A 26,311-nucleotide genomic window follows, 5' to 3' on the forward strand; every position below is an offset into this window, starting at 1 on the left:
TGTGCGTCAATTTAATAAAGGTGCCCTAACCCTAACCCTGACGATCAGAAATCAGCAGAGTGATCGATGTTTGCCCTACTGTATGCCGATTGAAGTGGACTTTGCCCCAGACTTTTTTTTTCTCCCTGGAAATAAAAACGTCTGGGTTTCCGAGGCTATATTTAACCTAACATCAAATCAAGTCCAGTGTTTTAGTTGTATTCTTTCATACTGTATACAGTACTCATACAGTACAGTAGGCACTGTATGCGAGTAATCTTCATTTTACATGAATCTTCATTCGAGATTGTTTCTACATTTTTTTTTCTTCCCTCTTCTACTACTTCTACTTCTTGTTCTTCTACGTGTCTCTTCTATTATTGTATATCTACACCAGGATCATTTTGAGCCTATCCACTTTTCCGTCCTGATTTGAAGACTGCTTTTGATCCTACTCTTCCTCTTGACTGTTAGGTTGTGTTGTTCCTCCCAGTGTTTATCATTCTCTCCCTTAGTTATGACCAACTTCCATTTGCTTCTCTTTGGCCTCCTTTTCTCTATTTGATCCTTCTGCTCCTTTGTCACATACCTCTAATTGCGCTTGGTCGCCCGTGATATTGTTATCTGACTTTTTCGGCGAGAGGCCGTGTGCGTTCACCTGTTTCTCAACACCTTGAACACAGTTCCTCTCATGACTTGTGTCATCCTGAACCATACTGGACGCTGGCATGTTCAGTTCTTCCTGGGACATTTTTGCCTCTGGTTCAGGGTTCTGAGGATTCTGACCAGGCTGTTCTGGTATAGTTGGCCCCTGTGGAGGAGATTCTAACTCACAATTGGGATCCAATGATTTACTAACAGAGTTTGGTTTATTATTCCCTTCAAATTCCGGTGACTCTGCATGTTCACCACTCTCTCCCTTTACAACATCATTACCCTGTCCATCATTACCCTGTCCATGTTCACCACTCTCTCCCTTTAGAACATCATTACCCTGTCCATGTTCACCACTCTCTCCCTTTAGAACATCATTACCCTGTCCATGTTCACCACTCTCTCCCTTTAGAACATCATTACCCTGTCCATGTTCACCACTCTCTCCCTTTAGAACATCATTACCCTGTCCATGTTCACCACTCTCTCCCTTTAGAACATCATTACCCTGTCCATGTTCACCACTCTCTCCCTTTAGAACATCATTACGCTGTCCAATTTCCATTTCTTTGGCCCCCTGTTCTGTTTTCACTATTTGATCTTCATTATCCGCCTCATCACATCGCTCTACTTTCTCCTGGTCAAGACCCACGCCCGCCACATTTACAATTTCCACATTGGCTGAGGCACTGTGTGTGTTCACATGTTCATCAACATTCTGACTAAGGTTCTTCTCATCCTCGGATTCTACCCCTGTGTCATTAGCCATATCGCTTCCTTGCCCAGGATGATCACTACAAGAACTTTGAGAGACTTCTTCCTCCTGGTTATCGCCAAACATCTTCTCATTGCAAGGTTCTTCACTACTTTGTCCAGGCTGGGCCTCATATTCTTGGGGCCCTGCTGTGTAGAGGTCTGTCTGTGAACCTTCTGACTCATCCAACTTGTAATTGATCTCGATTTGGTGGTCAGGATGTGGCATGATTTCATCTGAATGATTAACGGAGGAAGGAGGCTGATTTGACTCCTTAATAGGTTCATCCCATTCAATAACTATCTCGTCTGCATTTGCTTCTTCAAAACCCGTAGATTCTCCTTCATGCTGGTTTGAATGAACAGGCTCTACTGTGTCATCCTGATCCTTACTGGGCTCTGCAATGTTTGCTTCTTCCTGGGACTGACTTGGTTCAGATTGCTTATGGTTCAGATCAGGGTTGGGGTCACAGCTAGGATCTTCTGATTCACTAACTGGTTGATTTGTCCCTTCAGAAGCTTGTGACTCTGTTTGTGGTTCAGTTGTCTCTGTAGGTTTTACTGTGCCCTGGTCTAGGCCTCCATCATCTTTAGGTTCACTATCGATGTCTTCAGGTTGAGTCACATCAGGAAATAGGGGTTTCTTCACAGTGTGATTTTGTTCGGTAGAAGACTGTGCCTCCTCTGTCACATGGTCTGTAATGAAAGAACATTTATTACTAATAAACACAGTTGCACATGTCATAATCGTGATCTGTTCTATATTACACGTCTGGTAAATTACAGCATTCAGAAGTATGTTATTTGATTTGTTAAAGATGGAGTGCCGTGATTTTTTTCCCACTTTTTCATGTGTTTATGAAGTGACCGTACTTCATTAGACCCCATGGTGTAGTTGTTATGTGTAATGATGTCTTTCCTTTGTATTGGGCCTGGAGGCTGAAATCTTGACAGTCAAACGTGCCAATGAAAAAAACAGTGATATAGTGATATCACAACATCATCCCCTCCCCCTTTATCATACAACAACAGCTGTGGGTGCGGCTTCAGTTCAGGTGGATCACCACCCACCTAGCCTCGGTCCCAGGCTTACTTATCTGCGAGCCACCCACCAGGCAAACCCGGCATACTTAATTAACTGGTGGGCGTGTCCACATAAAAACAAAATTTTTACAAATACTGTACACTTTTTTGAAAAAAATCTTCCTCCTTATATAACAATGAATAATGATACCTAATGGTCATGTTTTAGGGTGGAACAAAATCACGGCACTCCATCATTAATAGCAGACTGCTGCTATGAAGAACAGAGTGTTGCTACAGTATGGCCATAGTGTGTGCACCTGAATCAATCAACGTGCTTGTTTTTTGCATTATTCAACATGGCAGCATTGTAAACAATCACGCAATGTCATTTCACAGCTAAACATTACACTAAAGAATGTTTTCGAAAACATTTGAGGCAAGTAGTATCAGAATATTGATTTATGTGATCAAAACTGGAAATGTTTTGACTCTTCCTCAACATCACATTCATACTGTACCTTCTGGTGTACTATGTGATGGTTGCATCTCCTCATCATCTGCCTTCATCTGTACAGACTGTGCAGAGGTCTGTTCAAACTCCATTGATGCTCCTTCATGTTGGTTTGAATGAACAGGCTCTACTGTGTCATCCTCATCCTTACTGGGCTCTGGAGTGTTTGCTTCTTCCTGGGACTGACTTGGTTCAGATTGCTTATGGTTCAGATCAGGGTTGGGGTCACAGCTAGGATCTTCTGATTCACTAACTGGTTGATTTGTCCCTTCAGAAGCTTGTGACTCTGTTTGTGGTTCAGTTGTCTCTGTAGGTTTTACTGTGCCCTGGTCTATGCCTCCATCTTCTTTAGGTTCACTATCGATGTCTTCAGGTTGAATCACATCAGGTAATAGGGGTGTCTTTGCAGTGTGATTTTGTTCGGTAGGAGACTGTGCCTCATCTGTCACATGGCCTGTAATGAAAGAACAGTTATTACCAATAGATTCAAACAGTTGCACCTTTCATAGTTTTAAAATATTATCATTATAAAACGTGCATGCTAAACCACCCTAATGGTTTAGCCTGGTTATGATCTGTCCTTTATTACACAGCTTGGTTGAATAATGTCTTCTAACTGGTCAATCACAGCATTCAGCTGTCTGTTATTTCTTAATAGCAGACCGTTGCTAGTATGGCCAGAGAGTGCACACCAGAATGATTAAATTAATTAATTTGTGGTGCTTGTTTTTTGCTGTATTAAAAATGGAAGCCATGTAAAAAAATACACAATGTAATTTTACAGTTGAACAGTACACTAAAGAATGCTTTTGAAAACATTTGAGGCAAGCAGTAACAGAATATTGATTCATATTTGATCAACACTTCCTGTTCCTGAGCCGACCATGTAGCACTGGAATCACCTGACATAATCTAATGGACTATTCCCTTTACCATAAGCAAATCATTTTAAAATAAATTAAATTGTTTTGTTGTCACATTTTGTGTCAATTCATTAATTTCTTTATTAAGTAGCCATGTACAAAGTGGGATAATTAACGGTGAGCCGGTCAGTGTTGAGAAATACACCCCTTCAGAGTGATGAAGACCTCTGCTTCGAGTCAGTCTAATCACCGTCAGGGTTTATTTCTAAACAAGGACCAGCTACCGCTCATCATCCCTTGAACATTCACTCACTCTCTACTAATATTGTAAAAACGTTATCTCAAAATATTACTGTAATCATGTGACCATGCATAATGGAAATGTTTTGACTCTTCCTCAACATCACATTCATACTGTACCTTCTGGTGTACTATGTGATGGTTGCATCTCCTCATCATCTGCCTTCATCTGTACAGACTGTGCAGAGGTCTGTTCAAACTCCATTGATTCTCCTTCATGTTGGTTTGAATGAACAGGCTCTACTGTGTCATCCTCATCTTTACTGGGCTCTGGAGTGTTTGCTTCTTCCTGGGACTGACTTGGTTCAGATTGCTTATGGTTCAGATCAGGGTTGGGGTCACAGCTAGGATCTTCTGATTCACTAACTGGTTGATTTGTCCCTTCAGAAGCTTGTGACTCTGTTTGTGGTTCAGTTTTCTCTGTAGGTTTTACTGTGCCCTGGTCTAGGCCTCCATCTTCTTTAGGTTCACTATCGATGTCTTCAGGTTGAGTCACATCAGGAAATAGGGGTTTCTTCACAGTGTGATTTTGTTCGGTAGGAGACTGTGCCTCATCTGTCACATGGCCTGTAATGAAAGAACAGTTATTACCAATAGATTCAAACAGTTGCACCTTTCATAGTTTTAAAATATTATCATTATAAAACGTGCATGCTAAACCACCCTAATGGTTCAGCCTGGTTATGATCTGTCCTTTATTACACAGCTTGGTTGAATAATGGTTTCTAACTAGTCAATCACGGCATTCAGCTGTCTGTTATTCCTTAATAGCAGACGCTGCTATGAATTACAGACAGTTGCTAGTATGGCCAGAGCGTGTACAACAGAATGATTAAATTAATTAATTTGTGGTGCTTGTTTTTTTTGCTGTATTCAACATGGCAGCCATGTAAGCAAATACACAATGTAATTTTACAGTTGAACAGTACACTAAAGAATGCTTTTGAAAACATTTGAGGCAAGCAGTAACAGAATATTGATTCATATTTGATCAACACTTTCTGTTGGAGATTTGTGAGCGCTGGAATCACCTGACATAATCTAATGGACTATTCCCTTTACCATAAGCAAATAAATTTAAAATAAATGAAATTGTTTTGTTGTCACATTTTGTGTCAATTCATTAATTTCTTTATTAAGTAGCCATGTACAAAGTGGGATAATTAACGGTGAGCCGGTCAGTGTTGAGAAATACACCCCTTCAGAGTGATGAAGACCTCTGCTTCGAGTCAGTCTAATCACCGTCAGGGTTTATTTCTAAACAAGGACCAGCTACCGCTCGCTCATCCCTTGCACATTCACTCACTCTCTACTAATATTGTAAAAACGTTATCTCAAAATATTACTGTAATCATGTGACCATGGATAATGGAAATGTTTTGACTCTTCCTCAACATAACATTCATACTGTACCTTCTGGTGTACTATGTGATGGTTGCATCTCCTCATCATCTGCCTTCATCTGTACAGACTGTGCAGAGGTCTGTTCAATCTCCATTGATGCTCCTTCATGTTGGTTTGAATGAACAGGCTCTACTGTGTCATCCTCATCTTTACTGGGCTCTGGAGTGTTTGCTTCTTCCTGGGATAGACTTTGTTCAGATTGCTTATGGTTCAGATCAGGGTTGGGGTCACAGCTAGGATCTTCTGATTCACTAACTGGTTGATTTGTCCCTTCAGAAGCTTGTGACTCTGTTTGTGGTTCAGTTGTCTCTGTAGGTTTTACTGTGCCCTGGTCTAGGCCTCCATCTTCTTTAGGTTCACTATCGATGTCTTCAGGTTGAGTCACATCAGGAAATAGGGGTTTCTTTACAGTGTGATTTTGTTCGGTAGGAGACTGTACCTCATCTGTCACCTTGCCTGTAATGAAAGAACATTTATTATTACCAATAGATTCAAACAGTTGCACTTTCATATATTTTATTTTATTTGTATATTTTATAGTTAAAATAATTGTCATAACACTTGCATGGCAAACCTTTAGGGATTCCATTGAGCAACACTGGCAGCTGTTCATTCCCCAACCTTATGTTTTCTTTCAAGTGTAAAGAAGAAGAAAACAAGATGCTTGTGATTGACACACAAATGATCCAGCCTTAGCTGTAGATACTGTAGAATATTTTATAGGCAAAAAAATTAATTCTAAAACAATGCATCTCAAAAGCAACAACATAGTTATGAGCTGTGCTTCATTCACAGTCAATTACTCTCTACATACAAACAAATATTATCTCAAAAGACTACTGTAATATGTGACTACAAGTAATATCACATACCTTCTGGTGTACTATGTGATGGTTGCATATCCTCATCATCTGCCTTCATCTGTACAATCTGTGCAGGAGTCTGTTCGATTGAGTCACTTTCATGCTGGCTTGCACGAACAGGCTCTACTGTGTCATCCTCATCCTTACTGGACTCTGGAGTGTTTGATTCTTCCTGGGACTGACTTGGTTCAGATTGCTTATGGTTCAGATCAGGGTTGGGGTCACAGCTAGGATCTTCTGATTCACTAACTGGTTGATTTGTCCCTTCCTCTGTTTTTGGTTCAGTCGTCTCTGTAGGCATTACTGTGACCTGGTCTAAGCCTGCATCATCTTTAGGTTCACCAACTATGACTTCAGGTCGAGTCACATGTTGGTTAGTAGGAGTAGGTGCCTTTTCAGTCACCAGTTCATACATCTTTACCTTATCTGACCCATTGCCTGTAACCAAAGAACATGTATTATTATAAGCATATAATTATATTAAATAGCTGCATTTTTTAAAATAGTTTTACAACATTGTCATAATGAAATTTGCATGCCAAACCTTTAGGAGTTTCACTGGACAGCAGAGGTTCTTTCTCCTGGTCTTTGTCTGTCTTCTCCTCTGGCCCTGATTAACAGAATGAACAGTAACAATGTCAATAAATGCAAAGTAAAAAAAAATAGGATATTGTGACAAAGTACATTTTCCATAATATAATAAGAATAAATATTTCATATATTTTTGATTCATTACACATCAACTAAAATATGTTGTCTTTTATTGTTTCAATATTAATATACAGCTCAGGATAATCCAAAATTCCTATCTCAAAGAATTTGAATATTTCATCCGACCAATAAAAAAAGCATCTGGACAGCAGTCAGATCAGCAGTCTTTCCCATGATTGTGGTTTTGTGCCAGGCTGGGAGTTTTTAAAGGCTCCGGAATCCTTTGCAGGTGTTTTGCAGGTGTAGAGTTAATTAGTTGGCTCAGATGATCAGTTAAATAGCTCATTAGACTACCTTTTCATGATATTCTATTTGTTTTAGATAGGAATTTGGGGTTTTCATGAGCCACAATCATCAATATTAAAACAATAAAACGCTTGAAATATTTCAGTTGATGTGTAATGAATCTAAAATATATGAAAGTTTTTATTTATTAATACCTTACAGAAAATAATGAACTTTATCACAATATATATATATATTTTTTAGAATGCCTTTCTGGTTACTTTGCGGCTTGCCTATGAGCGGGTCTGTACTATGTGATTTCTGTTCAGGTTCTTACCACTTGGGGCCAGACGGGCCAATGGCTGATTGCTTGGAAGGGTGGCATCACGGCTATGTCGGCTAAGGTGATGCCTTTTCTCCTGTTTAGTTGGCTTATTCCCTGAAATGAGAATCAAGAGAAAGATGTATAATGAAATGAATTCACCAAGCAATCCGTTATTTCACTTGGAATCAGTCTTCCAAAACATTTCAACATTTCATAGCTGGAAATTATTAATTAATCGCAGTTCATAATGAACAAGCCTTACCCTAAGTGACAGTGGGTTGTATTGTTTGAGCAAAAATGTCCAAAGATGTCCAGTCAAAATATAAAGCTAATACATAATTATGTACTACTGTAAGTATACATTTCCCAAGTAAGCTCGCACACACGGCACGCTCACGCACACACACACACACACACACACACACACACACACACACACACACACACACACACACACACACACACACACACACACACTCACTTGCCATTTCTTCCATTTCTGCACACAACCAGGACACTGTGGCTTAGAGTTTAGGTTAAACTCATTCTTGTTTTAACCACATGGACCCTAGCGTCCGTCCTGGACATGTTTGTAGGCAAACATTCAGCGATCTACAAGTGCATTGAGAACTGTTTTCGGCTGTTTTCAGTTAAGAGATTTGGTGTAGATGGAAAAAGGGAGGGGGCCAAGTATATAGACCCCTGGGAGGGGTGAAGTACATAGACCCCTGGGAGGGGTGAAGTACATAGGGCTTAAGTGGTTCAACTACAGGGCGCAAAATAAACTAGGCTACTTAAGAGACATGAGGCAAAAACAGATTTGTATTTATTTTTCAATTGATGCATTCAGGGCTGAAGATAATTATTATATCAGCGTGTTTGCAGTTTCTACAAGTGGGACCATGATTTGGTGAATTGATTACAATATGTATTAATGTTTCAAACACCCCCCCTATGGGGGGGGGGGGTGATAGATCATTTCCAATAGATTTTATCGGTGCAGTCTGGATAAAATCTATGTCCTTTCTAGGTGTGCAAGAGTTAATCGAACTAATCTATTTACTCAATATTATTTTAAAATATGATAATCGAAAATGTACTATAGAATAATCAATTAATTGATTCCCTAATTTTGGCAGATCTACAAGTGGTCTCACATTGTAGATCAGCTATTTTCACTATTGTGCTTAATCGACTTGTTTATTATCTGATACACCTGAGATGCGCACAAGGCTGTACACACCCTCTCATGAATCCAAAATAGTTTTTTTTACTTAGGAACAAACCTACACTAAAATATAGTAGACATTTCAGAAGAGCTTTGTGAGCTTTTTTCCATCAGCTGATACAGGATCAAACTCATTGTTTATTTTATCTGCTCCATGCCGTGTAAAGAATAGACAGCCATAGCTGGCAAAGTTAAATAATTTTATCCTGTGTAACAATAAACCTTGCATGCCAAACCCTATTTTGAGGTTTCATTTAGCAACGCTACTCTCTGCAAATCTCCTGACACTCCTTTTAAGATAAGATAAGCTTGTGGTGTCACAGCACCCACAGTAGTGAGAATGAAATGCAGTACAGCTAAGAGAAAGTATCAAGTACCGATCCAAGTTAAATAACTTCTGGCCTATGTGCAAAGTTTCACGCCCATCGGTCCAATGGCACCGGAAATTAGCTGTTCAGAGTCAGACCCACACATGGCCTTCGGCCATAGAGCATGTCGGAGACAGCAACCTCTTGCTAATCATTGCTAGAGTGATAAACTATTTACAAATGGAGCTATTGAAGTCTATCAACATTGAGTACAGTACTGTAGGGTAAATAGCCTAGTTAGATTTTTTTTTCTCCTTCCAGATAATAATCATTATCCAGAACTAGAGTGTGCAGTTTTCATTTTTGAGTGGCGCTCCTATGTCCAGCTTTGAGGGTTTGTGCAAACACAAACATTGGATGCCATTGCCAATGAATGGCCAGCTTTGAGTGTTTGTGTAAACACAAACATTGAGAGAATTAGGTGAGGACGCAAATTGTGATTGGCCTGAATGAGATGATCATGTATGATGATGTACAGTACTACAGTATGATGATAAGAGCGTCCCTCACTGCACACGGTGTGATTTTTGAGGGGTGCTAGCCCCTCCTATATTTAGCTATTAGTTTCCTACACAAATTGACAATGAATGGAGAGTTTTACGTCATAGTGGCTGAGCAAATCGACTTAGTGTCTATTTTTGTCCTACACAAACATTCAATTCCCATTGACAATTAATGGAGAATTTTATGTCATACTGTAGTGTCTGAGCAAATAGGCATAGTATCTATTTTACGGGCTGCATATAATTTGGCATATAATCTGGGTTCAGTCTTTATTGTGATCTATTTAACACATTATTCTCTAGGTCAGAACTTTCAGCTTTCCAATCACTGTCTGTAGTTTGTACAGTAGATAGCAGATACTACATATCCAAAACACAACTTCAAAAACTGGATTTAAGCACATGCAGTTAGTATTTGTAATAACAAACAAAAAAATACCTTCTGATGGCTGGCTCTCCACATCATATGTGTTTGTTTTCTCATTCCCTGTAGCATCCAGGTAGAAGCCATAGGAGTGGGGTAGGGTCGGGGGGAGATAATGAAAAATAGTGATCAATCACTTTATTTATATAACACATTTCATCAGTTGCAATGCAATGCGCTTTGCACTGTTTAAAGGAACATTTGAAAGAAAGGATAATAAAAATATGTAAAAATACAATAAGAAATTAAAAGCAATAAATGCAATTCAAAGCAACACTAAAAAGGTTTGTTTTATTTATTGAACAAATCTTGCTTATGATTTGATGATTATGTGAAACAATGATTATAGAAGCACATCTCAATCTACTTAAGCATGAAATAATGACATACAAAAGATACAGGTGTCCTGTAAATACCCTAGTTCTGTAAAAGAAAAGAAAAGGGGGAAAAGGGAACTAATCTGCCTTAGCAGTCATAACAGTTAAAAGATACACATTGTATATGTTGACAAATAAAATGAAAGTTATTTTGGCAACAACAATTATTTTAGACAGGCAATAGTTTCAACTGTACCTTGCTTGCGTTTACGGTAGTACAAGATGGCCACAACCACGAGGACAAGTATAAGAATGGCTAGTATGCAGATCAATGGGATAATCCATGCCAAAGAGCTTTCACCTGCAGATGAACACAAATAGCATCGTCACATAGAAGCAATACATTACAGCTATTCTTTGTCCCTAGAATATTCATAAAATAAAACATTGTGTTCATTGTCATGATTTGTCACGATCCGAGTTGGCTTTGTCTGCGGCGTAACCGTCTTTAAATAAATACTTTAAGAAATGCCTATGAGGAAAATGAACGGTGATTTCTTTTCCGGGTCTCTCGAGGGGGCGGGACTGCGACGCTCTATGGAACGCTTCATTTACTGTATATTCTCAATTAAATCTGACTGATTTGAAAATGTAAATGAAAACTCAACACAGATAGTCCATTTCCACTTTACTGTCAGAGGCGTTCACCTTTGTCCTGATGACAGCATAGTTAGATATTCACTTTTAGCTTATTAATTAACCATCACATTGTCTGAATTGCTGCAAGTGTACAAATGTCTTACCTTGGAAGCAATCCTTTGCCGAAAACGTGGCTGTCTTTTCACTTACAGGGTTGACTACCCCACATGTGTAGACGGTATCATCATCTCCTCCAACAGATATTGGTAACTCTGGGCCAGGGCGTGACTCTCCAGGCAACCTCCAGTCAAGTCTCATTAGAGATGGAGGACCTCTGTGTTCCGCAGAGCACACCAGTGATGCATGGACATCAGATGTGTCATTCATCACACAGGATATGGAAGGCTCGTCCACCTCATCTACAAATGCCAGACCATTCAGCTCAACAAATGACATACAGTAAAATCCTCTGTGCTAATTTATCTCTGAGAGTATAAATATTGGCCCAAATGGGTCGTTACAATATAGTTATGCCTAAGTATCTCGACCTGAGCCCAGGCCAGGTTTGGCTGATTGGCTCAGTGCAGTCTTTCTCAAATTCGTAGGGTTACTCCCCGAAGTCTGATGTCAATATCGGTAGAGGGTGTGTGTGTGTGTGTGTGTGTGTGTGTGTGTCTTAGGCTGCGCAATAGTGACACTTGGTGGTCAACAAACGCTATTTCCATACTCTGAGGGACAGACAGACACAGACACAGCCAGAGCCCAGGGACACACATAGCTGTCTATAAGAGTGGCTAGCACCACTCAAAAACTAGTTGCCTGCAGGAGGTTAGACATAACGCATTGGTACTGTAAGTCCACATAGCAGCAAATATTGTGCGACTGCACTGTACCCTAAGAATTTCATTATAGTACACTGATTTAAGCAACACAGATGCAGCTTATCGAAGTAATGGGTGTGTTTAGATTTAGGTGTGTCAATGTGCATTGACAATACTGTTGACTAATGTCTAATATGCTTGCACATTGGCACACCTAAATCTAACACGCCCGTTATTAATTTGATCAGGCCCACATGTGTTCCTTTCTAGCATGCAATGTTTTTCAAATCTGCTGTATAGTTCTTAACCTGAACTGTGAAAGAAACAAACTACAGAACCAGCCTAGGATTTCATGCCTCTCAGAGTGGCACTGTAGTTACAGTTCTTTTCAGTGATTCTGGCAAAGGATAGCAGGTGCTTACAATAGATTCGATTGTATTTCAAGGGAACAGACACGCACATGAGAGAGTCCAGCTCACCGTCTTTATAGAGTGCAGAGCTACAGACTTGCCATTCATTATACTAATACTAACTATAGTGTAGTCCTACTGAAAACATACTCAATGTGTACAAGCCCAATTTATAGGCTACGTCTCGCAAGGACGGGTTTACATGGACACAAAAAATTACTGCTGCACTGACCTGCTGTCTGAATTGCGGCCATCAGCTTAAGGGCTACTATGAAGCCTGTTTGGTGAAAGTTAAATACGGAAGATAATTTCTCTCATGCTATCTTCCTGTGCTTCATTTCTTTTCTGGTTAGTCTCACTACATAAGTTCCACTTTCCCACGCTGTCAAAACCTTGAATTCACAATTTAGTGGGCGAGGGCCGGGGGGGGTAACTTTGTTAGTCCCAAAACATTCAACTTGATCTCTCCTGAATTTAGGCTTGCTGCATTTTGCCAAAGAGCCAACACATTTCTGCAACATATTGATTTTTATTTGTTCACTTATCTGAAATAAAAACTAAAACTTACCAATGACCTCCACATTATGATGTGAAGTAAGCAACATTTTGTTGACCGTTACTTTTAATTCATAGTGTCCACTGTCTTCATGCCGGAGGTCTTTCAGAGTCAGCTCTGCTGTGTGCCAATCTAGGACGACCCTGTCGTTGTAGGTGCCATAGACCTTTTCCTCACTGCCATCAAACTCCATGACCTTGCTGCCATTGTGTTTCCAAAGAATATCATCAGGTCGTCCCTTGAAGGTGGACTTCAAGATTATCTTCGACCCCCTGCCTCCATAATCTGGGCCTTTCTCTACCACTGGACAGAAAGAGAGAAAGTTAAGTTTGTGTGTGTGTGTGTGTGTGTGTGTGTGTGTGTGTGTGTGTGTATGGCGCTTAGTGTGTGTGTGTGTGTGTGTGTGTGTGTGTGTGTGTGTGTGTGTGTGTGTATGCGCGTGTGTGTAAGAAAGAAAACTATTTTGATAGTAATCATTGCAGAGTAATTAACAGACTATTAAAAACTATTATAATATATCCTATTGAAATACTATTAAATTAATATTTGCAAGTGGGTTGCCAGTGTTGCCACCTGAAAATATTTCAGACAATCGGGAGAGAGTATCCATTTATCAGTTTAAATTGTATAGCCATAGCCTAGTGTTCCAGTAATCCAGACCAGTACCAATAGCCACCCTACATCCTCATTTCTTTGTCATGCACTTAACTCGTTTATCCTATCCTGCATGAGTTGAGTTCTCCTGTTTACTAAAGAGTTGGAGAGCTGGCTGTTTTAACATTCATAGCAACCATTACTACTAACATATAGAAAGAATATAGAGCTATTTCACACAATTTTAGAGTAGGGATTCACACTTATTTATGACAGTTGGTAGAGCATTTGCCAACATAGCACTGATAGCAGTAGCTCTGATCCATAGCTCTAATGCGTTGCATCGCATTAGAGCTATGGACCAGAGCTAGCATAGCAGGAGAACGAATTTAAACCTTTGTTAGTGGCAAATCTGAGTTGAATGTGATCTGTGGAGTGTGGAGTTCCCTCTGGTGTGTTGTGATTGTGGACTTGATTGACGTTTTTGTCTTTTTGAAGTGTAGATAAAAACTTATGAAGTCAACCGGTAGGACAACCATGTTTTCCCAATGCAATCTGGAGCGGTACTGTACTGCGCATGTGGACGGGGATTGACTGGTGGTCACAGGCTCACTAAAGAAATTTAAGCCTGATTGTAGCTCTACATTTTTTACTTTTATCATTTTACACTCCTACTTTTATCATCTGTAGAAATACCTTTACTTTTTGGACACGATACTGCGAGCTCGACTGATCGGTAACAAGACACTCACCCTTTTCACCATTTCGATTGAATTTATGCAGCAGGGATGATCCCTGACGGACTCAAACTGTCAACTGAGCCAACTTTAGCTTTAATTAATAACTCTTTAACAGAAATAATTTCTGTGTTAAGAAGATGTTGATATCTGTTTGATCGCCATGTGTTGTCTACTCTACGTCCCTGTCATGTGTCTATAACGTAACCATAACCGCGTTACGTGCGCAACTTAAATGTCGCTTTCCCCCCAACCTAAAAGTAATGAAAAATAAACCAACTCGTGCAATTGATCATCATACTACTCACCTTGACAAGAGGCAAACGATACAACAATGAAATAGACGAAGAAACGATCCGTAGCCATTACAGGAGAGACTGAGTACGGTTACTTTCACTACGGCAGGTAAGAGAACAGGTGCTGCTTTGTTGCTGTAAACAGGATTGTCCACTTCCCAATGGGCTGAGAGCTAAAAAGGGGTGTATGCTTTTTAACTAACACATACCGGGTGAGTAGTAAGCAGGAATCTTAGTTAGGTTATCTACTGTAAACAAAGGCGTGGCTTTAGTGGACTTTAGAATTCCGCAAATGGAGAAAATATGTGCTCCTGCAACCGACAAATGACCATATCAACTATACCAATTCGTCAACGGAGGCAGCAGTGACCAGTCAATGTAATGGTAATACCGCTCCCCCGACATGCTGGCTTTAATTTCAGAATAAAAGCAGTTAATGAACCTAACAGGTAACAGCAAGAGTGGGCAACAAAACATTCTGGGCATTGGGGAAAACTGGCCACCTAGGAAGAGTGGGCACTAGGGAAATGTGGGCACGGCCAAAACAGACACTGCACCAGCAATAGAGGGTATGCGACTATGCGTGTGGCATAATCATCAACTTATTCTATATTCCAGTATTAATCATTGCTATAGACTCAAATTACAATAATAATAACAATATAACTTTATTTGTATAGCCCCTTTCATGACATGCAATGCAGTTTAAAGTGCTTTACAGAGTAATAAAGGAACAAAAAGAAAAGAAAAGAATGCGCAAAACATTAAAATAATAGCAGTATACTGTCTGCAATACAGTGAGGACATGAATAACAATAAGAATTTTAAACGCTCAACTAAAAGCAGAGTGTCTTGAGCTGTGCTTTAACAAATTCTACAGAGGCTGCCCGTCGAAGGTATAGTGGGAGTTTGTTCCACGCCGTTGTCAGCCTGTAGAAGCAGAAAGTTGCTTCACTATGTTTTTTATAGAGATGTCCAGATACACTTTTTTCGCTTCCGATCCGATCCCGCTACGACAATTTCTGTGTTAGCCGATACCGAATACAGATACCAGTGTATAGTGATCTCATGTTGTGTTTATAGCTATCTAGCTATATATCTGGTGTTGTGTTTCTAGCAGACTCCTCGCTCAAATTTGCACTTGCAGTTTGGGCAACTTCAAAGCAAACTCCACATGTCCCAACATTATATTTACCTGCCATAGTGTCAACCCCTTACCCCTGTTTCGGATCGGTGGTTAGACTGGCATATTCACCGATACCAATATGACAAATAAGGGCCGATCCGATACCGATACAGTATCGGAACATTGAGCAGGCCTGCAGTGGAGGACCTGAGGGGGGGTGGTTTGGGACATATCTAGGCAGGCAGTCATGTAAGTAGGAAGGTGCGAAACCATTGAGAGCTTTCTAAACAAGTAAAAGAACTATGATTCACTTACTTATAGTATACAGTATTAAGTATTTGTTCAGTAACGGGTCTATCTCTCCAGCAGAAGGTCCCAATTTTATCCAATCAGAAGATTATTTACTGATAAATATAATTGATCAGCTTCAATTTGATAGTGTTCCAGTCCCACTTGTACGGGTTTTCTCATCTGCACAAACATCTGTCCTTTGATAACAAATTAATTAAATGATCAAAGTGAAAACAATTGTGCAAAAAGAAACCAAACCTAAAAACATTTAGTTGCAGAATTACCCTTATGCTAAGATGCGATTTCCATTTCATATCGGATTATTACTTTGGAATTGGCCTAATTCATCAACTTATCACTTCTGTATATCTTTTTCTAATTATCTTTATATTATTTTAGATTGTGGGCAGCTTTAAGCCCAAACCACGGTTTTTAAGGTAAAGCACACCAAATCACCAATGCAACAACTTGCAACTCAATGAGTTGCATTGGTGTCCCAACCTGACCCTTTGGTGTGGTTTGGGCTTTAGAGATACACAATCAGTCCCACACCCCCAAGTGAACATTTTTAGACGGCACATGAAAAACAATGTCCCATAAAACATTTCGTCCTTTACATGGCATATATATACTGACAACTAATACAAGCCTGTATGGTAGGCTATGTCATGCTGAGGTGTTAGAAGGGGCTATTCTGCGTATGTGTGTGTAGGACTTCATGAGCGTCACACTGACATGATGTGAGACTCCCAATGGTAGCACACACTCCTCTATCAGCGTGCTTGTGGTAGGATCCCAGCACATCACGGTGGGGATGATGTGATTCTTATCGTCACGACCGCCAGTAATGAAGAGTTTGTTGTTACAGGCAGCGATGGCGCAGCTCGCCCTCTCGGCCAGCCTGGTCACCAACGTCCAGGCGTCTGACCGCGGAGAGTAGCAGTACATGGCGTGCATGGCCCCACCTGAAGAATAAAAAGTATAGTGAGACTGAGGGCCACGTACTGCACTGTAGCCTGCTCTACTAGTGTTGATTTCGTCGACTAAAAGTAAGACGATATACTGACAATTTCGTCAACAAATAAAAACTAGACTTAAATGTTAGGAATGGACTAGTGGACAAGAGATCCAGTATAAGTCATTTTATAATTGGTTCACGTTGTGAGCTTGTAGATCTGCTATTTTCAGCAAGTGAAAACAGTCAAGACGGCATCAAGGCCCACCAAAATACATTTTAGTCGACTAAATCAACTGTAGATTTAGTCGACTAAAACATAAAACATTCCTGGTGACAAAAATGTGACTAAAACTAAATGAAAAATATTCAAGAGACTAAATTTGTTGCCAAAAACAACACTGCTGCTCTACAGTTACTCCGGGCGTGATGTAAAACAGTGGTTCTCAAACACATGTGTGGGTCGCGGACACATTTTTATGGGTCCTTTATTTATTTTTAAACAAAATGCAATGATTTCTTTCAGTAATTTCATAAAGAAATCAAAGAAAATCTAAGAAATCCCATAAATTAGAAAAACAAATGTTTAAGAAGTGGTGAAATTAGCCGATCTACATAAGCTCACAACGCGGCACGAAGCGACGCGTTGTGAGCTTGTAGATCTGCTATTTTCACTAGTTTGGGTCCTGGGCAAACATGTAATCTCTCTTTTGGGTCACGGGCTAAAATGTTTGGGAACCACTGATTCATACACATACATGATGCACGCACAAATTATACTTGCATGCTGTCTGATACTTTAGTTTACAGGCATACAAACTGGTTGGGGCTGAAAAACAGAGACAGATGCATGAGCAGGAGAAAGACAGAGCCACTAGGGGGGGTCTGTGTCCCGTCTCTCTGGGTAGAAGACCATAGAAACTAGAAGACTGCTGGCTACAACTAGACTTTCCTCCTGTGCATGTCATTTTGCGCTTGCAAAGCATGGCTGCTCTTGTTTACATATTTATATATGTCTTTGTGAGAGTACCGCTATGTATTACATTACATCCCATGGAGGATATAGGCCTATATGCTCTTGTCAAGATTTTTGTTTTTGTCAGATATTCACTGTGAGGATGTCCTCCTCACAGTAGAATGCATTCAGGTTCACATCAGCAAAGTTGCCCTTTAAAAGGCCACTCACCAACAATATAGATGTGGTCCTTGAATGTAACTGCATTGGTGCATTTAGCCTCGATGGGAATGGCTGCTCGTAGCTCCCACTTCTCTGTACCAGGCTTCCAGCATTGAACCCTGTCAGTGGCCAGCTTCCCATTGGGCCCACCACCAATCACATAGATCCAGCTGTCAAAGCTGGCTGCAGCGAAAGAGCTCACACCTAGCAAAAGGGGTGCCACCTACAATGAATACAGACATGTAATTAATAATAAATATTACACATATGTAGATGTTGATGGTCCCCACTGAAACAGAAATAGGTCATTTTAGTTAACAAGATGTTGCATGGCCTCCCTGTGACAAAGTCTTGGTGTGATATTACTCATTTAGGGGAAGTTCAGAATGGCCAATGAGGACTGGATCTTGTGAAAGCGAAGCTTTGTTGTTTGTGTACACAGTGTTAATGACAGAGATGGCTCCGGGGGTGGCTTTCCCTAAGGCCCCCTCACCCAAACCCAATTGACTAATCGCCAGTCCCCCTATAGTCCCCCCAGTCACAATTTTCTGGAGCTGTCGCTGGTTTATGGCAATATATTATATACAAATATAGTTTTATATGTTTGATGTTTACCTGTGTCCAGCGATTGTGAAAGGGCTCATAGGCCTCTACACTAGTGAGTCTGTGTACCCCATCAAATCCTCCAAGTGTGTACACCTTTCCTCCATGGACTGCCATCTTATGTCTCCAGCGTCCGGTCATTAGAGATTCTATCTGGATCCATCTGTCAAGAGCACCGTTATACTTCCAAACCTCATGCTGTGTCTCTTTACCTCCTATAGACCCAAAAGCATCAAAGACAAATTTAAAACCATTTTATTATGCTAAGATGCTTACACTTAAAATATTCAGAGATGGAACACCCTGTCAGTAAAGGACTACTATGTTTGTGTTGTACACACTCAGCTACAAGGTCCTCTATCTGGAGAAAGAAGGTGTGAAAAACAAGTAACAGTAGTCTAAACAGCTTCAAGAAATTGTTGTCTTGCTTAACCTATTGCTGAACAAAGGCAGACAGCAGCAATAGCTCTTTGTAAGGAAACAGTTAGGCCTATGCTGCTATTCAGTTCCTCAGTTGGAAACCATTCAAAACCATTCTCTTTGTTATTAATGTTGAGCTGACTCAGTAGAAATGTATGGGGGAAAAACATTTAATAAACTAAACTAAAACTTCAACATAAAACAACAAAACAGAACAACACCATTAAAATTGTTGGTTCACTAGTGCAGAGACTAAAGGCAAATATACAGTTCTTAGAGGTTCGAGCAGCTACGCAGACCTCACGTGGTCCATTGGCCGGGCCGGCCAGTCCTCCCATATGCCAATTTTAATATAGGATAGGATACTGTTAGGTCTCTCACCCTAACCACTATAACCACTTTAACCCTGGTGTCTCTATTTTGTGCATGCGTCATGATGTGATGTATTGTGATTTGTAGCCTCGGAAACCCAGACTTTCTTATTGCCAGGGAGAAAAAAGAAGAAGTCTGGGGCCGAGTCCACTTCAATTCGGCATACAGTAGCGCAAACGTCGCTCACTCTCTGATGATTTCTGATCATCTGCACCTTTGTTAAATTGACGCAAACACGTACACACACACACTCCTCTCTCTCTGTCGCTCTAATTAATTAGTCTCATGTTGCGCAGCTGCGTCTAGTTTCTCCCGCCATAGAAAGCATATGTGTGTTCCAGTCTAGTAGATTTGTTACATAGGACTTTTAACAAGCTTTCATATGTATGCGTACCAGATATGTATACTTCATTGCGGAATGTGATGCAAGCAAATTCCACCCATTTCCGGTTTTGGCTTTCGTCTTCCATCTCTGTCATTGGCAACCGGGCGACCTCTAGCCGACTACGTCGCAGAGGGTCCAGACAGGTCACAGTGGAGACGAAGCGTTCATCCTTTGTGCATCCACCGATGATCATGAATACCTCTGACAGGAAGTGATGCACACGGGGCTTGGTTCGCTCTGAGACCACCTACGTACATACATACACATACTTGATGCTTAATTTATACTATACTGCTGTTACAGTAGCTTGAAAATGTGTTCATTCTGGCATTGTAGTACTCATAGTCACTCTACTATGAGTATAAATCAGGCTTAAGTATATGGAAGTGCAGAAGAATATCATTATATCAGACTGACCATAGACACAAGATAAGCTCATTCCCAATGTTATCCATTTCACATTAGTTCCTAGAAAAGAACCGCTGCTAAAATGTGTCTAACCGGAAGCACAGGAATTACAGGGCTACATGTTTCCCAGCCTACTGGAACGTCTTGTAGCCCTGCATTTTCTATACTTATGGTTAGATGCTTTATGCGGTACAGTAGTAATTGTCCAAGAGCAGATGTTATGGGCTTTGAGGTAAACATACATACCCCCCTGCCAGACAGGTGATAAGTGCGGGCCTCCTGCAACAGAGGAAATGCCTCGCTGCAGCGGCGAATCAGCTCATCCGTCTCCACTTTTTCCAAGAAGTATGCTGGCCTCAGCAGTGGTAATCGCACATATGAAAGCAGCTTGGCCAGTAAAGGGTAGCGTTCATTCTCCTGTGCTCTCACCCAGTGCATCAGTGCCTCAAAGACACACTCTTCACGCGTTGCATTCAGGTCATCGCGCTGCAGGATGAACTCGAGAGCGTCCCCTGGCAACTCTGCAAACTCATCATGCCGGGTGACCTTGAAGAACTCTTTGACAATGTATTCCTGAGCCCTGGCTCTCAAAGCAGGCAGGGAATGTCTGTCAGCCAGACGCAAAACCCAGATACAGCTCTCTGGTCGGAGGGACTTGGTGGTGAGAAAGCCGGCACACGCCTCCACCACTCGCAGGAACTGATGGGGAGAAGGAAGGGGGCATAATAGTTGTAATAGGTTGTAACGTTGGGTGTGGGTGTGTGTGTGTGTGTGTGTGTGTGTGTGTGTTACTGCTAGTTTCCAACTGATGGAATTGTTAATGATAATGGGGGCCGACGTCACACAATAATCCGATGTACTGTACTTGTGGCCCATTAGCGTGTTGGTCTTAAAAATGAGGTGTAGTTAGATGCATTATGTTGGATCCGTGGCTATATTAGGAATTGTGAGAAAAATCTGAAAGCGATTGCAGAATGTCTTTCTTTGTCTCATTCATTTTCTCATTTTGTGATTATTAAGTTTATATGTCAAGATATCACAGATGTCTCTTATACATAAATGACTTGCAGAGATGCCTCCTGTAATGTCCTGTAATGACTGCATGCCCAAAATATGCCATCTCAATCTCAACATGGCCTCAGAGGGTGGTCACATTTCCACTTCCACATTTTTGTTCAAGGAGAGGAGCGCTTTAGTTGTCCCTGTCTCCTGACATCATTATATCACTAGCAAAGTTGGAGTTTCACACAACCCCAAGGTGTAGCTTTAGACCATGGCATGCATGCACCACCTCCTCGCACCATGTGAGAAGGGCCGTAAGAACTGTTTTTGAAACTATTCCATTGCATCGATTATTACCGGATATTAATTTGTTTGTGTATTATATTAACAATGTATTTATCAAGCACAATAATGAACACTATGAGTGCAAGACTCAGATGTTGACTATAATTGTAATTAAAAGACTAAACCATAAGTACTCTAACTGACTAACTCTATAGCATGTCAGTTACAATAACGCCCAGGGGTCCTTGAGGGAGTTCCAGGGGGTCCCCAGCTAAATTATAGTTTCGAACCAAATGGACCCTTATGGGTCTGTAACTCTGAGAGTGTACAAAGGGTCCATTTGGTTCAATTTGCACACTCGGAGTTAAATTGACATTGATTTTACAATATAAATTTGAGAGATAGGAATGTCATTAAATGGGGGTCTGTAGACTAATGCATGTCAAACTGGGGGTTCTTGAAATTAAACTGGTTGAGAATCACTGCTAGAGCCGTAGAAATCTTCTCTTATGGATGGGTCCCTGGCATATCTCTTCAAATGGGGGTCCACAGGCTAATTCAATAAATGAGGGGTCCTTAAAGTTTGGGAATCGCTGGCATAACTCACCTGGAACTGACTGGCAGCCTCCAATATTCTTTGCACGTTGCTGTGAGTGATGACGGTTTTGCTGGTGTAGGTGTAGTCCAGGAGAGACTTCATGGTCTCTCTGTCCAACCCCTTTATCTCCACTTGGTCCTCATGAGTCTCCTTCAGGCCACTGCAAAACATCGCCCTGCAACCACATAGTGTATTCACATTACAGAAACATACCAGCAGACATGTGGGTCCTTTGTCACTCACTCTTACTTTTTAGTCTCATAGCATTTTGATGAAGTTTTGTGTGATTTTGATACTATATATCTCAACAGTTTTTCAAATCAAGTAAGTAATCGTAAGTTGTTGTGTTGTGTGTTAGTTATATGCAGTTGTTGCTAGGTCTCAGAATCAGTTTTTCTCATATACAGACTTCACATATACTGTGAACTTCACAGTCAGTGTTCATTTGTACCTGAAGTAGTTGCTGGCAGCAGCGAGTACAGTTTTGTGGCAGGAGAAGTCTTCGCCCTCAACGACCAGAGTCACATCAGTCAGCTGTCCACTGAGCCGCATGGTCTCCATCCCTCTCTGCAGCTCCATGGCTAGACCCCCGTCCTCCCAGCACAGCTCGGCTTCACCTCCCATACTCTCCTTCTGCCCCTCTTCGGAACAAGGCAGGGGTCCATCTGTGGTTCTCTCCAACGAGACACTCATCCTCACACAGAAAGTAGGCTAGGTCCACTCTGTAAAGCACACTGTCCACTGAGGGGTTCACACATACTGAGTGTACGTACGTGTGTGTGTGTGTGTGTGTGTGTGTGTGTGTGTGTGTGTGTGTGTGTGTGTGTGTGTGTGTGTGTGTGCTGTTGTTTCTCTCCTGGTCTCTTACACACTTCCTGTTCTTGTAGTTTATATGCTTGTGATTGGTGGATCTCCGTTTTGAGGAACAGATGAAGCAATGCTAGCTTTCTTGAAACTTCCTCCTCTGAATATTTTCTAGGTTGTGGTCTGAACTCACCCTCCCCCCCCCCCCCCCCCAACACACACGCATGCACGCTGTGTTGATGTTCCCCATTTCCCAATATCACATTTCTACTCTAATACTCAATGCAAACTGGTTTTGTCCTTTACCCCAGGCCAGTAGGCCTACACAGTTTTAATTAGCCTATGTGGTGCACCAGCTTTGGGATCAAGCACATCGCAACATTTCATTTTCTTTATTACATAAGGCTGACTTTCGGATTTGATAAATAAGCATGTTTTAACAATAGGCTTATTTTGTTGATTAACTTAGGACTACAGTAAGATTGTAATATGCACATATATATGGCTATACCTAATCACTCGGTTGTGTAAGCTTAGGTAACAGAAACACAGTGACATTTCTGACACCATGCACACGCTCTCCTTTATCAAGGTAGGCCTACAGCAGGGCTGTTTCTGTCAAGATGGCTGTGCAAGTACTCTCATCTTGTTAGAACATGTTTCATGTGTTCCTTCCTCTCCCATCTACTTCTGTATCATTCAGCCATGACATGCACATCTTGTGGCCATAATGTGGCTTGTGCAAATGTATTACATTCTCTGTGTGTGTGTGTTTTGAATAACCTTCAGAAAATGTCATACAGCACTACCATGGTGCCATCTTGTTCTTCAAGCTTGCTGCTTACTTGTGACTGTTAATTCAACTGAATGACCACCAGCCACCTGCACCTTAATAGAGGAGAGCTGTAAGGATTACAACCACAACAGATGATTATTAAATTACAACACATGTCTTCAGTATATCCACTAGGTGGTGCCATTACCTTATTTTCAATAGCATATATTGAATCATCCTCCCACTGTGTCACAATATTACAAGATTTTTCTTTTTTTTAATCCCCAGAATAGTATGATGTTATTTGACTTGTTAATATTTTCTGTGCTGATGTTATACATTTTATTTCCAGTCGGAATATTTTTTATCAAAAGCTGGCTCAGACGAGCAACAAGATTACCCAAAACTTTCCAGCCACACTAACTACTTTCCATTTACTACCACACACACACACACACACACACACACACACACACACACACACACACACACGCAGACGCGCACACACACACACACACACACACACACACACACACACACACACACACACACACACACACACACACACAGGGCTGTCAACATTGGAGTGTCAGAATTCAGCACCCTCACACAACATACAAAAATACAGACTTTGAATTGAAAGTAAAATTACTTTTTATTAGTCAATATTGCAAAATAAACATTGCAATATTTGTTTTGTAATCATTAGCCTACTAGTCTAAGGTGGACTGAGAGGCTAACATATCGGCTAAACTTTAGTAGTGCAGTCACAGATGTGATCAATTAACTGTAATTTTGGGTGTTGTATTTTCTGATTGTTAAATTACATTTTTTTTTGTGTTCCTCCTTAGGAATTATGTGTTTTGATTTCGATTTTTAAATTTATAATTGGCCTATAATTTGTTTTAAGACTAGGTTTAGTGTTTAAGTTTACCATAACTTCAAGGTTTTTAGTCTTATTTAGGTTGAGGTTAGGCCGTTAGGATTAATTCACCCCATGGCACGTCATGGTGAAACTAGCCAGTGGGCAGGTTTATGACTAGCCCGTGGCTTATAAGGTTAGGTTTAGTGTTAGAATTTAGGGTCACTTATATTTGGTCTCTTCTTCTAGGTTACATTTACATTTCAAGGTGTCTGTCATGTTGTCTTCCTTGTTGAATTTTGTAAGGCTATATTTGCCTATTTGGTGCTAATGACACCTTTAGCCCCTGTTGACTTGTGAAATGTGCTGATGTGTCCCTTATGAGGCTCTATTCTTAGTCAGATTTCAAGTGATTGTTGGCCTTTTTAGCATCTCTATGGCTGATCAATTAACTGCATATGCACAGTTTAATTCTGACACGGGTTGCCATGCAAAGCCATGCAGAATATCGAGAGATACCACTCATGAAATCCCCATTTGACATGAGTGTATAGTAATACTACAGTACTGTCAGCAGTACTACTTGTCAACCAGTAGATGTCCTACTGCACCTACATTTCTCAATGGGAAATTTGCAAGAACATCTTCAACCACTGCATGTGCTAATTATATTGTATTAACATTATGTTTTTCATTCAAATAAGTACCATGTTGCAGCTTTAATTCCTTGATTTATTAATACTTGAGTTATTATGCTTTCCTTTGGAAATACTGCTGTGGTGTAATGTAATTCACTTTTTAATACAGACCATTAGGCTACAATATGTAGTCAAGGTTATTAAAACTAACGAAATAACAAAAACTAAAAACCGAATTAAAACTATAGCTGCAAGCAGCAATAAGATGGGACCAAGCAATAAACCCTTTTAGGCTGCTTAACAGTGCCACTTTCCCAATCCCTGCAGAAAATCAGCTTTAAGCCTTTTTCAAACTGCTCAAAATTGAGGAAAATCAGAGGGCGGAGCTTACTCATCAATGTGACAGATGTGTTCCCCATGAGTCAAGTGCCATGACTTTTGGCCAAACGAGGCATGACACATGAGTTATGCCTGTTCAGAGGTTTCATTTTCAAATGATTACTATAGCGGCCCCCTTTGGCCAAGTTGAGTAAGACTGGTTTGGCATGACCCTCTACCATACTGTAAAGTTTCACAAACATGTGACGCTGCATGTATATATTAGAGGCAGAAGAAGAACTTTCATGAAACTGCCATTTTCATTGGCTCATAAAACCTTCATTTTTTGTGTAGAAATGTTCATGCATTTTGATCCAAGATCCCAGGAGGAGATAGATTTGAACTTCAGCCAGGTTCAGCCAGAACTGCTATTTTTGGTGGAAGAAGATATTATATTTATAAGACTGTCAGTGCAAGTGACCGATTAACTGTTTCTTAGCAGTAATACACTATGATTACTCAAATTAGATAATACTATAGTTATAATGCTTGTTACTGCAAAATAAAATTATATTATTTATTACACGTAACTTTGTAACATGCCACTTCCAACTCTGGCAGTGACTGACATTTATCTGTCACAACCTGATGCTGTGGTTTGTGTATATTCAGGAAACCACTTTTCTGCAGCACTTCCCCTTTGTGTATCTTTGTTGCAGGAAGAATATGTTGACAGCGTAACACCTTCACGGATAATATGTGGTCAACCAGTATTTAGACAGCCA

The 26,311-nt window shown here is 40.6% G+C and overlaps 2 protein-coding genes across 2 annotated transcripts; both read right to left on the reverse strand.

Annotated features, from left to right (window-relative positions):
• Positions 1-490: 490 nt before the first annotated feature.
• LOC308330919 (uncharacterized protein) lies at positions 491-14,655 on the reverse strand (the record flags this gene model as incomplete). Its single annotated transcript, XM_080785989.1, has 14 exons — positions 14,520-14,655; positions 12,893-13,183; positions 11,258-11,512; positions 10,711-10,815; positions 10,153-10,200; positions 7,627-7,728; positions 6,898-6,963; positions 6,363-6,791; positions 6,065-6,121; positions 5,500-5,946; positions 4,207-4,653; positions 2,931-3,377; positions 1,099-2,082; positions 491-804 (listed from the first exon to the last, which is right to left on the reverse strand). Exons 1-14 carry the CDS (start codon positions 14,575-14,577, stop codon positions 491-493), a joined length of 4,050 nt encoding a protein of 1,349 aa, XP_080642115.1. The 5' UTR covers positions 14,578-14,655.
• A 1,935-nt stretch (positions 14,656-16,590) lies between these two features.
• klhl6 (kelch-like family member 6) lies at positions 16,591-22,809 on the reverse strand (the record flags this gene model as incomplete). The annotated part of the gene is made up of 7 exons (XM_080785990.1): positions 22,581-22,809; positions 22,139-22,304; positions 20,491-20,943; positions 19,846-20,083; positions 18,672-18,874; positions 18,066-18,279; positions 16,591-16,889 (listed from the first exon to the last, which is right to left on the reverse strand). The coding sequence occupies exons 1-7, from the start codon at positions 22,751-22,753 to the stop codon at positions 16,591-16,593; spliced, it is 1,746 nt and encodes a 581-aa protein (XP_080642116.1). The 5' UTR covers positions 22,754-22,809.
• Positions 22,810-26,311: the final 3,502 nt, after the last annotated feature.

This window comes from Protomyctophum bolini (genome assembly GCF_963924005.1).
Source record: "Protomyctophum bolini genome assembly, chromosome: 16".
In the NCBI taxonomy this organism is placed as follows: Eukaryota; Metazoa; Chordata; class Actinopteri; order Myctophiformes; family Myctophidae; genus Protomyctophum; species Protomyctophum bolini.